The 15,946-nt window shown below is 39.9% G+C and overlaps 1 protein-coding gene across 9 annotated transcripts in view; it reads right to left on the bottom strand.

The window, feature by feature from the left end:
* IQSEC1 (IQ motif and Sec7 domain ArfGEF 1) overlaps nucleotides 1-15,946 on the bottom strand; it is a 333,281-nt gene that overhangs the window by 144,158 nt on the left and 173,177 nt on the right. Inside the window, exon 1 of one of the 9 annotated variants that reach the window (XM_081968711.1) lies at nucleotides 3,933-4,106. The exons of the other annotated variants lie outside the window; for them this stretch is intronic. Within the exon in view, the coding sequence (XP_081824837.1) occupies nucleotides 3,933-4,000 (68 nt within the window). The 5' untranslated portion in view covers nucleotides 4,001-4,106. Of the gene's footprint in view, nucleotides 1-3,932; nucleotides 4,107-15,946 lie in introns of those variants that run through there. 9 annotated transcript variants of the gene reach the window in all.

Consider the following 15,946-nt stretch of genomic DNA (forward strand, 5'->3'; position numbering starts at 1 on the left):
CACAGCTCAACCCTAACTAACAAATATTCTCTTCTATCAGTAAAATTTGAAGCCAGTACTATTTAGAAAGATGCTAATATATTGTTTGCAACAGAAACGAAACACAATAATTGAAAGACTGCTCATTGAAACAAGATGGAAAAAGTCTGGACATGATGAAAGCACTATGACATCTCACAATGAAAGAACAATGTTTTACTTTTTCCAGATGTGTAAAGCTTTGAAAGCAAACCATCAAATCTTTTCTTTCATTCCTTGAAAATTGAACTTTAAGATGCAAGCATAGAGCTATGCATTACTCTCTTGTAAACCCTGCAATTTATTCCCTGTGGGTAGTGAATATGTTGACTAAGAACGTTCCAGTCTACTTTTCCAACCACTAAACCAAATTTGGGAACAAACTACTTCAGGCCTTACTATTAAAAACATTGGTAATGCAATATCTAATTGATTTTATCCCTTTCCTGGCAGTGTTTACTATTGTTTTTGTACTGGCATGATTCTCTAGATCTGAAATACTAGCACCACAAGGACATACAATATAAATTATGTGAAGAATTTTATTTTTTAAAATTTGAAGCATTTCATGTAGTCCTGGGTATCATTTATACACAATACTTATTGTTTTTTTTTGCATAACAGTAACCTTAAAAGTCAAAACTCTAAGGACATTTTAAAGAGCCCAGGCAGACACACAGGGATATTATCATTAGTTACTCTCTAGTCTAGTGTAAGAAAATAATTTAAGACAATAATTTGATTATTTTACTGCAATAAGTGAAAGGGATTTTTCAAGACATTCTCCTTATCAGTAGAATGAAAAATGATCAGTTGGCAAGCATGTGAGAGGTAAACAGAATGATGGACTAACATTTATTAAATATATGGATGAATTATTTTGAACAGAATCTGGTGCTTCCTGAGAAGCATGAAGCGGTCCCATATAGTTGAAAGAATCAGAAGGATGGAGTCAGTTAAATGAAGCAAGGAAAGCCTGCAAGGAAAGGAGACTTGGAATAGTCTGGCTAGGCAAACCAGTCTATCATCATTTTAGTCTAATTTAAATAATATAAAATAATTCTGTTCTACTATGACAGTGGTGGGCAACCTTTTTTTTCAACTGAGCCAAATCTCGCCAAAACCACGATTGAAATTTATTTTGAGAGCCACATTTTTAAAACCGAAAATACATAGAAAAAAATATACACTGTTTTTAGTTTCAATAAACTCTGGCATTTGAAGCACGCAAGTCTTAAAGCTGTCAAGTTGCAAGACCCTTGCACCCCTAACCCTTTAGAAAAAAAAAACCAGGGTCTTCAAACCTGACAGCTTGAAGACTTGTGGACTTCAACTCCCAGAATTCTGAGAATTGAAGTCCACCAAGGGCATCAATCATATTAGCCCAGGCAGGGATCTGCAAAATTGGCTCTTAAGACTGGTGGACTTCAACTCCCAGAATTCTGAGAATTGAAGCCCACCAGTCTTAAAACAGCCACCTTTGCAGACCTCTGTGTTAGCCCAAAGCCTGGCGCTGGGCGGGCCTTGCTCCCCCATTGGTGGAGCCCCAAGAAGCAAGGAGGGAGAAAAAGAGACGGAGGCAAGGAGCTTCTCCCCCCCCCCGCAAAAATCTTATCAGGGAGCCGGCGGGCGGTAGCAAATTAGCTGATCACGCGGTGTGATCGGCTAATTTGCTACTGCCCGCCCGGCTCCCCGGTTAGATTTTTGCTGGGAGGAGGCGGGGGGGAAGCTCCTTAGCCTCAGTTTCTTTTTCTGCCTCTTCGCTTCTCGTCCCCACCCGACTTCAGGATCCTCCCTAATCATTGTGGGTCGAAAAGAAAAAAGGGAAAGGGGCGCTTGTTTTGAAGTGCCCGAGAGGAGGGAGGGGAGCGGGCGCCCGGCACACAGAAGAGCCACATTAAAGTGTGTAAAGAGCCGCAAGCTGCGAGTCGCGGCTTGCCGACCACTGTACTATGAACACTACATTTCAGATGAAAACAATGGATGCTCTTACATACAAGACATGAAGGGATTTCATTTGTACAATTGTATACTTTTTCCTTTAACTGATAATGCTTATACTTATTGAAAGTTTGAGTCCTTCTGGACAGAAAAAGCATTGATGAAAATGAAAGTGGCTGCAGCAATGCACAGTTAATTATCAAGTTGTATCCTTTCCTGAAATATGATAATCTGGAAATTATGACCTCCTGACCTGATTTAAATACTCAACATGTTTAAAACTCTTGACCTGAACTCAGACAGAAAGCAATGTTTATCTCTAGTACTAAACTGACTATACTAGTTAATTTCTGGGCTAGTTTGTTTTGATTAGATGCAAAAACAAAATTTCAAAGTTTTTTGATGGAAAGGGAGGGAAATGGGAGGGAAGGGAAAGGGGAACCAATGTGGGAAGAGCTTACCCCATGGCTGGGTATTGTGGGTGAGTAGTTCAGGGATCCAGTAGGCTGAGATTTATGAAAGTGGCAAGAAGAAAGGGTTAGATCTTATGTGCAGCCTATTGGTAGCCTATCTGTGGTTTTATCTAATATTTTCTTTTAGAAAAGTATAGACAATTAACAAAGCTGCTTTAAGGGTCTGTAATTCTTATCACATGGGGGAATCCTGAATACATTGCTCTAAGCAAAAGCTAATTTCAGTGCTGTTTCACAGTAGGCACATGACTTCTAACTAACATTTCACACTAACTTTATTCCAAACATTTAAAGATCTGTATCAAGATTATCAGTTTGGAATGCAATAATAGGGGCAAAGCAGAAACATGACCATACTTGAAAACACGGCAAATCTAAATTTAGTCCCGACGTTTATATTTCTTTTCTGTAGCAAAGTTAGAAATAGTTATTTGCCAGCTATATAAACAAATACCAATCCTCTTTAAATCTGCAGTGCTTTTACTTACTTGTATGTGACTCACTGCTTCCGCCTTGCTGCTTATTTTTTGTGCATATATTTAAGAGTATATTTTTTCATGTCCTGAAGGTCAGAGTTAATATTCTTAATAAGATAATGGAAACTATTTCACTATTCCATAGTCACTCTAGTAGTGCTTCTAATCGTGACCCAAACTATTCTTTACATTTATGGAAACTCCAAGCAATCAAAACTACTTTATATTTAAGTAATCCTTTGCTCTTTGGACCTCTTGGGATCAACAGATACAACAGATTCCCCCCCCCCTCTAGGATTGAAAGTGAAATGTTAAAGCCCCTTAAGTGTTTAAACAAATGTGAAATAAATGTCATGCAAATAGCCAGACTATACCATTTCTTTACCACAGTTAATAATTACAGTGTAAAATACAGTGTTTACCGAGACCATGTATTTCCTTGAGAGTATCGGCTACAAAAATCCCATGCAAAACATACGCCACGGCTTAAAAGAAATCATAGCATGAAATAAATAAGGAAGAAACTCCCTAAGCCAGTACAAGTACTTGCTTAATGGCCTCACGTCAGCTTCTTTCAAAGTTACAGGATCAGAACTTAGAAAAACATTCAGTATAACAAACAGGTGAGAAGAATAAGGAAAGGTTCAGTATAGTGCTGTACTGAAATGGATATCCTTTTTAAAAAGACATATAGAACATCAAGTAAGACTCTGACAAAACTACCCAAAGGAATAGATTAAGTTACTCCTATGGTTTTACTTATATCCTACCAAGTTCACTTGCAGTGCCTGTAAACAAAAGCAATGGTGGAATATATGTCACATATACTACAAGTGCTATCCATACAAAAGAGTTAAACTTTTAGGGCTAAAACACAGTTTGACCCCCAGCACAACTGAAGGAAAATAAAAATACTCTTCTTCAGTCAGCATTTGCTGTAGTGCACAGAAAGCCAACCGAATGGAACATTGCCCCAGACAAACGGACTGAGCCCACAGGACAGGCTGTAAATTTCAAACAGTACCTGATTGTCCTGACTGAAATGCAGTATTTCCACATTAGATTCCACATTGCACTGCCATCTCCCGTCATGACCACCTCAAAAGTGCTGCAAAAAGCACACTTGTTCTGAAGAACCTAATAAAGTAGCACATTTAGCAGTTGCAGAGCAAAAGTTAGCCAAGTTTCAGGAGACAGTCAAGCTCTGATTCATGATCTCACAATGATTCCCTAATGTCTGCTGGCTTAAACTCTCCAACTCACGGAGGGAAGCCAGTTTTCCCATCTGAGATCTCAAATTACTGCCTTCTTCAGTATTTACATTATTCACTAACTAGGAAATCCAGCTCTGTTTGGAAAGTAACAAATCCTTGGTACAGATGACTAAGGAACTAATTTATTGGTTATTTTTTCCTCTGGTTCCAGAACATTATCTGCTAGAACCACAGTTGTTTTGTGAATAGGAAACACAATTAATGCATGCAAAGGCAATAGTGTAAATACCCCAACACTTTTGTCTAATGTAATGAAATTCTGTGCCAGAAAAAGTATGAGTAATATTCCAATGCTGGATATGAACACATATTGCAGGAATGAATATCTACACTCCCAATGTATAACATAACAGAAGTGGCAGCCTGTTATTGAAAAGCTACTCAAAAGGAAAAGCTTAAGTGGAAAGAAAGAGACAAACTAGTGATAACCCCTGTATTTACTAATCAAGGACAGAAGCAATTTGAACTAAGGAGAAATTTCCTGACAGTTAGAACAATTAATCAGTGGAACAGCTTGTCTCCAGAAGTTGTGAATGCTCCAACAATGGAAGTCTTTAAGAAGATGTTGGATAACCATTTGTCTGAAGTGTGTAGGGTTTCCTGCCTAAGTAGGGGGTTGGACTAGAAGACCTCCAAGGTCCCTTCCAACTCTGTTATTCTGATAATTCAAACTTTAGATTTATTTTATCAATCTAAAATAATGAAAGAAATGTTGCACTTTAAGCATTATTGCATATGTGTTATACATCGATAGTATATGTCAGTGACGGATAACCTTTTCTAAAGGTGTGCCAAAATTGTGTGTGCATGCACTATTGCTCGTGTATGTGTGCCCCCCCACCTGTACTTGCAAGAGTGATCTCCCTCACCATGCATGCACAAGTGACCCCCACGTGGGGTGGAATTTCCGTATTCCCCAGGCCATTTTCACCCTCCCAAGGCTCCAGGAAAGCCTCCGGATGCTAGAGAGGGCGAGAAACAGTCCAACCGGAAGTTCAGAAACAAACATCTGGTTTGCCCATTGAGCCATTTTTCGTCCTCACCAGGAAAGCTTCAGGAGCCTGGGAGGGAGAAAAACAGGCCCAACAGGCCAACTGGAAGTTTGTTCCTGAACTTACAGTTGGGAACTTGGGCCTCTTTTTTGCCCTCTCTAGGCAACAGAGCTTTCCTGAAGACTGGGGAGGGCAAAAATGGCTTCTCCGCCCTTCCGGAAGGCCAAAAATCAGTTGAGGGCTGCCAAGGGCTGCTGTGCCAGCAATTATGGCTCTGGCTGTCATCTTTGGCACATGTGCCATAGGTTCACCATCATGGGTGTATGTGGTGTATATGTTACATTACAGTATATATATATATGTAACATTTGCTTTGCTGCTGAATAGTCATTTTTTTTCAAGAACCATTTTGTCCATGCCATCATTATATACAGTTAGAAATCTAATACAAGAGATCCTTCTGTTCTTGCTGCCTGTGGATTTCATGGAACACTTTTCATGCAAAGTGAAATAGAAAACTCATCCAGATTCTTATGGATTGTAGGAACAAAGATACGTATTTGTAATACTGTTGTATTGAGAAACAAAGAGCCAGATTCAAGCCATTTTCTGAACAAGAATGCCTTTATATTATAATCCTTGTTTTGTTTTTCTGAGAAACAAAGCTTTATACTTGGAGGAAGGAGAGAGCTTTCTGTGAATATTGTGAAGGTTTTCCCCCCCTATTACAACTTGTCATATAAATTATTTTGTAAAGAGAATAATATCAATCATATGCGTGAAAATAAGATCACTTTCAAGACCCTATATAATTATTTTATAAATTCTGATACACATATTCAATAATGTGAACATTTTGAATTTTTGATTTTACAATTTGAAGTTATAGTGTCTGTAATGGCAAACCCCAGGCTTTCCATTGCAGAGTGTATCTCAAATGTAATTCTTTTCTATCCTAGATATTCAAAGAATTTCCTACTCCATTCATTCTCTATTAGCCCTATATCTGGCTAATATAAGACTCATAAAAGATGAGCAGCAGGTACATATGTAAGACAGCTGACAACTACAGATTATTGGTCCCTACCCCTCCACTATATTTATTGCACATCCCTCTTTTGTTCAAGTTGAAGTACTGAAGAATTCAAAACTTTACTCATTGCGTTATGACAGTTTTGCTGATCCCAATAAAGTTATTGTTCTAGTTGTATTTTTTTCTGATGCATACAAAAATAAACATAAACATTGCCAGCCATCTTTCATTTTCTTTTGTGGAATAATTTACAGTTGATATATAGGAAAAGTTGATAAGCAGAGTATTATTATTGTGTGATGAAAATAACAAGCTGACAGTTACAAAGAGTAACTTTGACAATGAAACAATGAACCAAAGATATATTTTCTTTCTGTTTTGATTAAAACATGTTTTAATTCTAAAACCTAAAAGGTTTTCACTGACCAAGGCATGAGCCAGTGTGAGTAGGGCGTGAGAAATATGTGCAATTAGCATACAAGATGAACGCTCTTAGCTATGACTGCCATCTTTTTTTTTGAGCAGGAACTGTAAGTCCAGGTAGATCACAATGCTTGTCAATTCAGAGTCAAGGCTAGCTCAGTATGGATAGATGTTTCTTGATGGGGAGGGGCCTAAAACCCAGGCCAGGACTGACCTGAAACCTGATCTTCCACATCCAAACTCCTTCAGCTTCCAGGCACTAGGAGAGAACCTTGATGACATCATTTTAGTGACCTGGGATAAAGATGTATGATTGAATATCATCATTGTACTATTAATCATTGTCTAGAAGGGACGTCGGAGGCGAGTCTTGAGGGACCATTCTGGGAGGAGTTTGACTCTGTTACGGCCGAAGACATGGACAGGTTGGGTGGGCGACTGCGAGCCACTACATGTTTACTGGACCCGTGTCCCTCCTGGCTTATACTGGCATCCTGGGAGGACACACGAGGTTGGCTCTAGGAGTTAGTCAATGCTTCCTTGAGAGAGGGGTCCCTGCTGGCCACCTTGAAAGAGGCAGTGGTGAGGCCCCTACTCAAGAAGCCTTCCCTGGATCCAGCTATGTTATCTAACTATCGTCCTGTCTCCAACCTTTGCTTTCTGGCGAAGGTTGTAGAGAGTGTGGTGGCACAACAGTTCCCACGCCACTTGGAGGAAGTTGATTTATTTATTTATTTTTATTTATTTAGATTTATAAACCGCTCCCTCTCCCCGAAGGGACTCGGGGCGGTGTACAGTCAGAGTTAAAACACCATATACATACATATACATAGAGGAGGTGATATACAAACTGTACAGTAATAATAAAATTAGAAAACAACATTAAAATCTACCCCAAAATCTACCCCAAAATTAAAATAACTGCCAGGAGGCTTAGAGAATAGGACTATAAATGGGCCAGGCCAGCTAATTGGAACAGGTGGGTCTTGAGTTTCTTGCGGAAGGAGCGGAGATCAGCGGTGGTTCTAATATCGGGGGGGAGGTCATTCCAGAGGGTTGGGCCCATCACAGAGAAGGCCCTACTCCTGGGCGCCACCCGCTGGCATTGCTTGGTGGACGGCACCCGGAGGAGTCCCTCCCTGTGAGAGCGAATTGGTCGCAGGGATGTATGGGTAGGATGCGATCCCGCAGGTTATCTAGACCCGCGCCAGTCCGGTTTCCGGCCCGGTCACAGCACGGAGACGGCCTTGGTCATGTTGGTGGATGATCTCTGGAGGGCCAGAGATGGGGGTTGCTCCTCCATCCTGGTCCTACTAGACCTCTCAGCTGCTTTTGATACCATCAACCATGGTATCCTATTGCGTCGGCTGGAGGGGTTGGGGGTGAGGGGCACCGTCTTACGGTGGTTCTCCTCCTACCTCTCCGGCCGGACGCAATGTGTGCTGACAGGGGAGCAGAGGTCGACCCTGAGGCCACTCACTTGTGGGGTGCCGCAGGGGTCGGTCCTCTCGCCTCTCCTGTTCAACACGTATATGAAGCCGCTGGGTGAGATCATTCGTGGTTTTGGGGTCGAGTACCATCTGTACGCTGATGATACTCAGCTGTACATCTCCACCCCGAACCACCCCAACGATGCCGTCGAAGTGATGTCCCGGTGCCTGGAGTCCGTACGGGTCTGGATGGGAAGTAACAGACTCAAGCTCAACCCCTCCAAGACGGAGTGGCTGTGGTTACCGGCGCCCCGGTTCAACCAGTGGGTTCCATCACTGGCCATCGGGGGCGAACAACTGGCCCCCGTGGAGCGGGCACGCAATTTGGGCGTCCTCCTGGATGCCCGGCTGTCGATGGATGACCATGTGACAGCCGTGGCAAGGTGGGCGTTCCACCAGGTTCGCCTGGTGCGCCAATTGCGTCCCCTATTGGACCGGGACACCCTTCACACAGTCACCCATGCGCTAGTGATGTCCCGACTGGACTATTGCAATGCTCTCTACATGGGGCTTCCCTTGAGATGCACCCGAAGGCTGCAGCTGGTCCAGAATGCGGCCGCGCGGGCAATCATGGGAAGTACTAGGTACTCCCATATAACACCTCTCCTGCGCGGGCTGCACTGGCTTCCTGTGGCTTTTCGGGTGCATTTCAAGGTGTTGACTATCATCTTTAAAGCGCTCCATGGCACAGGACCTAGTTACCTGCGGGATCGCATCCTACCCCACACATCCCTGCGACCGATTCGCTCTCACAGAGAGGGACTCCTCTGGGTGCTGTCCACTAGGCAATGCCAGTGGGCAGCGCCCAGGAGTAGGGCCTTCTCTGTGATGGGCCCGACCCTCTGGAATGACCTCCCCCCGACATCAGAACAACCACCGATCTCCGCTCCTTCCGCAAGAAACTTAAGACCCACCTGTTCCACTTAGCTGGCCTGGCCTAACCGTAGCTTTAATCTTCAATCTTTCTGGCCTGTATTTTAAATTCTCGGGGGTAGGCTTTTAGACTGCTTTTTAATTTTTATTATTGTACAGCTTTGCATTTAATCTGTTTTTAAGGGGTATTTAATATTTTCTACTATGTATATGGTTTTTTAGCTGCTGTCTGTACACCTCCCCGAGTCCCTTTGGGGAGAGGGGGCGGTCTATAAATTCAATAAAATTCAAATTCAAATTAATTACAATACAATAGTAGAGTTGGAAGGGACCTTGGAGGTCTTCTAGTCCAACCCCCTGCCTAGGCAGGAAACCCTATACCGTTTCAGACAAATAGCTATCCAACATCTTCTTAAAGACTTCCAGTGTTGGGGCATTCACAACTTCTGGAGGCAAGCTGTTCCACTGATTAATTGTTCTCACTGTCAGGAAATTTCTCCTCATTTCTAAGTTGCTTCTCTCCTTGATTAGTTTCCACCCATTGCTTCTTGTTCTACCCTCAGGTGCTTTGGAGAATAGTTTGACTCCCTCTTCTTTGTGGCAACCTCTGAGATATTGGAATAATGCTATCATGTCTCCCCTAGTCCTTCTTTCTCTTAAGCTAAACATACCCAGTTCCTGCAACCGTTCTTCATATGTTTTAGTCTCCAGTCCCCTAATCATTTTTGTTGCTCTTCTCTGCACTCTTTCTAGAGTCTCCACATCTTTTTTACATCGTGGCGACCAGAACTGAATGCAGTATTCCAAGTGTGGCCTTACCAAGGCATTATAAAGTGGTATTAATTGTTGATGACTGATCTCACCCAACAACTCCATGGACCCAGGGGAGAGTAGATTTCTGAAGAACCTCAGAAAGCAGGAGTCTCAATTTCTTCCCCTCAATCAATTCTGCCTGGAGCCAGACTGAAACAAGGAGAACAACTACTGAAGCATCATGCATCCCCCACATCTAATCCTCCAATGAACAATACCATGACTGATGATTCTGAAAGCTGCTGAGAGTCCAAACAGGCCACAATGGATGCTCTATCATCATTCTGAGACTATCAAAGGTTACCAGTACGTGTGATAAATGACATCTCAGTGTTACAACCAGACTTGAATACCAATTGAAAAGGACCTAGACAATCTGCCTCCTCCAGTGCACTCTGGAGGTACTGGTTAATCATTTTTCAACAATCTTCACTAACAAGAGTCTAACAAAATTTTACTGAAAATGATTAATAGCCACTTAAGGAGAAGTTTCATAACTATCTCTTTCAAACCAGGTAGCATTATCCTACCTACCTACCTAAACTCAAAATGGTGAACACTAATTAATACTTGTGCCACTTATTTCCCTCAGAACAACACTTGGCTGATAAAGTATCTGGCTCAAAGTCACTCTGGAATCTAATAGTCTTATCAGATGCTGGGGGTGGGGATGGCATAACTGAGCTGATCCTACCTCCCTGCAATGGGATGCCACCTCAGAGAACTCCATCAACAGAGTGATCTGTTGACACTTCCTATAAGCTACATGGTACATGGATGCCTTGTTGACTTTTGCTAGCTAGCAACACAACTTTGGGTGGGGGGAAATCACTGCTAGAACCTGGTAGTAAGTGTAATCTCTGTGAAACAAAGGAAAGATAGTCACGATCACTCATATGATTCTGGATGGCAACTCATCATGAGTACACCGTGAAAACTGTTTTTATTTTAGGAGCTTAGGAGTAGAGTGGCAGAAAATCGGGATTTACATCATGCTTAAATTCACAAAGCTGCATTTATGGACACTAAGCTCAACCAAGCCTTCTATCTTAATCACTTTTTTGGATTTTTAAAAATTATTTGCATATTAGAGAGATTAAGACTGTCGGACTGGCAAGGGTTTATTTCATTCATCAGGTGAGTTTCCCTCTTCTTAAAAATGTTTTTTTTTTAAGCAAATGATTTTAGGAAACTAGACACCAAAAGGAGACTTAGTATATGGATTTTAGAAAGTTAATAACAGATTAGGGGGCCAGAGGGATTTGGAATTATGGTTTTGAATTATTTAGAAGTTACCTTCTCATGGGAAGGTGAAGATTGTTTTCTTATTTTTAATGAAAAGGAAATTTTGAAGGCTGGACACTAGAGTCAGAGGATAAAGAAAATGGAGCAGAATTCCTTAGTGCAATGTTTAAAAAAGCATTTCAGCTAATCTTTTTTGACATAATGGATTAAACACTTGCTAAAATTCATAGAGCATGTTGAACATAGAGCATGAACTTGTAAAACAGAAATAGATGTTTATGAAATTAATTTGAAGAGTGAATTTTATATGTAATACAAATGAATCTGATGGATAATTTACTCTATAACGGAGATGAATGGACATTAAATCAGGAAATTGATTTGTATTTTTTTTCTTAAGGGTAAAGCTGTCTAATATTTGGAAGGACTTTTTTTTGAAATAACAAACAAAATAATATTTTACTTATGGATACAAGATAAATTTATTAATGTTCTGAATTACTTTTACTTTGAAACACAGGTGAACAGCAAATTATTCCTGTGAACCTTTTTAAAGGGTTAACCATTAAATCAGGGCAGATTTATAATATTGGCTTGTTCAATCAGGGTTAAACAAGGAAAATCTGGCTGCTCTTAGTGGACTTTTGCTGACAAAGATTGATTGACATAGTACAGTATTTGGACTTTGCTTTCCTTATCTAAGAGAAGAGCTAGGGGGAGAACAGCAATTAGGAAGAAAATATTTATATCTGGTTGCTCTTACTGGACTTTTGCTGACAAAGATTGATTGATGTAATATTTTGATGTTGTTTTCCTTCCTAGGAGGTGAGCTAAAGGAAGAAGAGAGATTATGTTTTATTTAGAGAGGGTAAACTACTAAAATTGTTTTTACCTGCTGGGATGAAGGGAAAAGTTTTTTTTTCTTTTCTTTTTCCATTTCCAACACTCTATTTTCATGCCCTTTGCACTTGTTATTTTTATGCCCTAATTTTTTGTAAATTGCATTGACTTTTATTCTTTTTATGTATAATTCTTAATAAAATTATTTGGAAAAAAATCATTATGAAGGGATTGATAGTAATATCTTCCAAGTTCAGATCACACTGCCATTGCTCAAGATAAAAAGCAGGTCTAACATTTCCTTATTTCTCCCCAGAGGTGATCCAGAGAAAATTTGGATCAGGTCTAAGGTCACCATAATGTCTGTACCCAGGGATGGCAAGTTAAAATCTGACACAACTTTAAAGCATTCAGGCAGGGAGGCTGCTGTGTATTGGGGAGGCTGGTAAACATGAAAAAACTCCCTTTGATCTGTAGAACTTAAATTCATCAATAGAGCTTCACAACTTGCTATCTCTGGATTATTGACCCTAGAAGTCTTCAGAATTTCTCAGATAACAATGACAATGTCATTGGCAATGGCTATATCCTATTCTGTCTTTGAGTTAATGGCAGGTGCCATACACACTTGGCAGGACACATCTGTAAGATCCCACTCCTCTTCATGCTTTAGCAATGCAAGTAAAGTCAATCAGTTTTCTTTCACTTGTATTCTAGATATCATACTATCTAGTTTTATTGTCCTTACCTTGGATAAATAGGTAGAACTTTCATGAACATTGGAAAAAGGAAAATATATCTTAAATATAGAGATGTCAATTGCTCAGGTCAGTTCTGTAGACCTTTGAAAACCCATCAGATTCCATTTCTCCAGCTTGGAGAAAATAAATTTAATAAATTCCTAAAACTTTGGGTGGGAGAAAATTACTGAAAGTTCAAATTTGAGTAGGAAATGAACTGATAATGAGATCATATCTTTGTAAAATACTCCACCCTTACATTCTCCTTTTGAATTTCTTTTCTCTCTGAAGAGATAGAATGCATCCTGTTGTATGTATTGGATTTTAATGACATATTGGGGCAACAGTTTTCTTGCTAGCCAGGGATGATTATTTTAACTTTGTTACATCCCTGATGAGTCTGAGTAACCCAGACCATGGTTGTCCCAAAATGCTTTTAAAAAGGTCTTGAAGGCCTTTTTTTTCCTTGACGACATTTTGATTCTTATCCAAGAAACTTCATTACATTACTTTATTTTTCAGAGATGCAAAGGTTGTAGTCCAAACCTACTTTACATAGCAAGACACTTTAACAGAGACAAAGAACAGCTACTAGTGTTTTGTCCTATATTGGCAGCAGATTGAGGGGAGAATTGTAAAATCATGCAACTTCAAATGCTCATGTTTGCAAGCATCCCAATCATATGCCTGTAATAATCATAATTGCCCTGTACTGCTTTAAGAGGAAGGATACTGTTCTGGACCAGATGATCCTTGCCTGCTCCAAAGAGCTCTGTTTGTCACACAATAAGTATGCTGGGTAATACTGAGTTGTATCTCCTTCTCTTTCAAAATAAATGATACTTCCAGCAATTGGAATTGGAGTAGGTAACTAGATGTAGAATACAATTTTATCTCATAAAGTCAGTCATTTTCTATAGGTTTAACTTTCTAAAATTGGTCAGAGATGGAACAGTTGCAGAGAATTTGTATTGCTCTTCCTTGCCAAATGAAGCACTCCCTTCCTATTGGTTATTCTAACTGTTGCCCAATCTATGTAGGTACAATTGTTGAGAGTGTGGTTGGCACAGTTACAAAACATCCTAAACCAAGTGGATTATTTGAAAATTTTTCAATCTAGGTTCAGGCCAAGACACTGCACTGAAACAGCATTGGCCACACTTGTCGATGACCTTTGGAGGCGCAGAATGGGTGTGCGCGCCACCATTCTAGACCTCCTGGATCACTCAATGGTTTCAACCATTGAATCCCTCTGAAACACCTTTGAGCATTTGCAGTGGAAAGCAGTATGTAACAAGGGTTCTCCTTCATCTGCATCCAGTTACAGATGGTGGAGGAGAACAAGTTGAGCAACTAGGCCTTGCAATGTGCCTCTCCTTTTAAATGTCTATCTCCATGAAACAGCTGGAGGAGATCATCCAATGGTATGGGATGCAGCATCACCACCAGCTAGGGGTGGAGATGTATAAGTGGTAATACCCACTTATACATCTCCACCCCTAGCCAGACAAGAGCTGTGGTGGTGATGGCCAAGTATCTGGAAGTTGTAAAAGTCTCGATGGAGAGGAACTGGCTTAGATTCAATCCTAGCAGGCGCAGATAATAATTAATCTCTGACTTTGAATAGGATGACACTTCCCCAAACTTGAGTTGGTGCACAATTAGGAGCCCCTGCCCCTAGATTCATGACTCCTGCTCATTATCAATGTTTGCTTGAGTAAGTCTTAGAGACTAGCATCCAAAATTGCAAATGAAATAGAATTTTTCTATTTTAGAAAATCCATAATATACAAAGCCCTTCTGTTAGATACTAGTTCTAACTGCAGTGGTTTCCACCAAGGTCCTCTGCTTCGGCAGGAACAGAGGTTTAATCCTATTAGTCGAAGGGTCTGACAGCTCCCTATAAAAGGGCTGCTGTTAGACTCAACCTTTGCTGGATTGTTCTCACTTGTTGTACTTAATAAAGAGTTGTTGTTACTGTTAGCCTGTGTGTGCCTCTCCATTACCCGATCTAACACCTTCCAATTGCATTTTTCAATGCTACTGAAGTGGTGAATATTCATGATGCATTTTATTACAATGTAGGCAGTGGATCATACTTACAAACGGCAAGGATTGCATGTACTGGTATACAAGGAAAAACATTTAAATTTTTTACATTATTTATGCATTTTCTTTATTTAGAAGTTTGTTTTGATTGACTATCTCCATTGCTTTATCATGATATACACTCTTGGCAGAATGTAGACCATATATAGCATAAAAATAACATGGGACTATGGTCTATACTAGAAAGAGGGAAAGGAGGATACTGTACGTATGCTCAGCTGCTCTGCAGCCACAGTAAATTTTATCTAACACTACCTTCCTTGGAGAGATGTACTGCAGACCCTATGACTCACAAGCTTGCTCTCAAGTAAAAAGAAATCATTTGTTCCCAGAAATCTAACAGTAAAGTAAGTCCATAACAGATCCATTGACTTTTTGTTTTACAGCATTCCGTTGTCTCACACAAAATACATAGATGCCATAAAGAGGACAGGATAGTTGTAAGTCAGTTTTGATTGGTATCTAGATGATATTAGCACTCCTAAGCACATTTATTTTATTTTGGGAGGAGGGGAATCTACTGAACTCAGCAATACACACGTAGAGGCTGTCTGCAAGAAAGGAGGAAGTTGGCCTCAAAATCTATAAACAGATGTAGCCATTTAGTGTATTAAGTCTTTTCCACCTACTGTTGTACTTCTCATCTCTTCTTCTCATCTCTTCCATATATGTAATCATTCAAAATTCATAATGAACAGTATTCTATTTTACAGAAGGTAAAGCATATACAAACAAGTTTGTCCTTCATATTAAACCATGCTGCTCTTTAACTCAAAAACATAAGTAAAAAGAATTTGAAATAAGTAATCATGCTTACAATTCATTTTGCTGTAATATGTTAATCATCACCTCTATAATAAATAGGAAATATGTTTGAATATTACTCAGTAATGTTCAAAATAGTTTAAAAAGGATATGAAACTCAGTATGCAATAATCCCAGAGTTCCTTTATCTATGAATGTAATAATTACTACTGATTTTATAATTGCAAGTTTAAAAAATATATTCTATTTAAAATTAGCTAACCCCTGTGCACTATTACACCACATCCTTACATGATAAGGAATCTAAACAAACATTAGTGACTTAAACGAAATAAAATAGATGGCAATGAAACCTTTTCTCTTTCAAGTTAAAGCTAAATTAAGGCCAATTACTACCTTAGTAGCCTCCACTGTGCAAATACAGCATGAATGTAATGAAGA

This window comes from Natrix helvetica (genome assembly GCF_964273705.1).
Source record: "Natrix helvetica genome assembly, chromosome: 1".
In the NCBI taxonomy this organism is placed as follows: Eukaryota; Metazoa; Chordata; class Lepidosauria; order Squamata; family Natricidae; genus Natrix; species Natrix helvetica.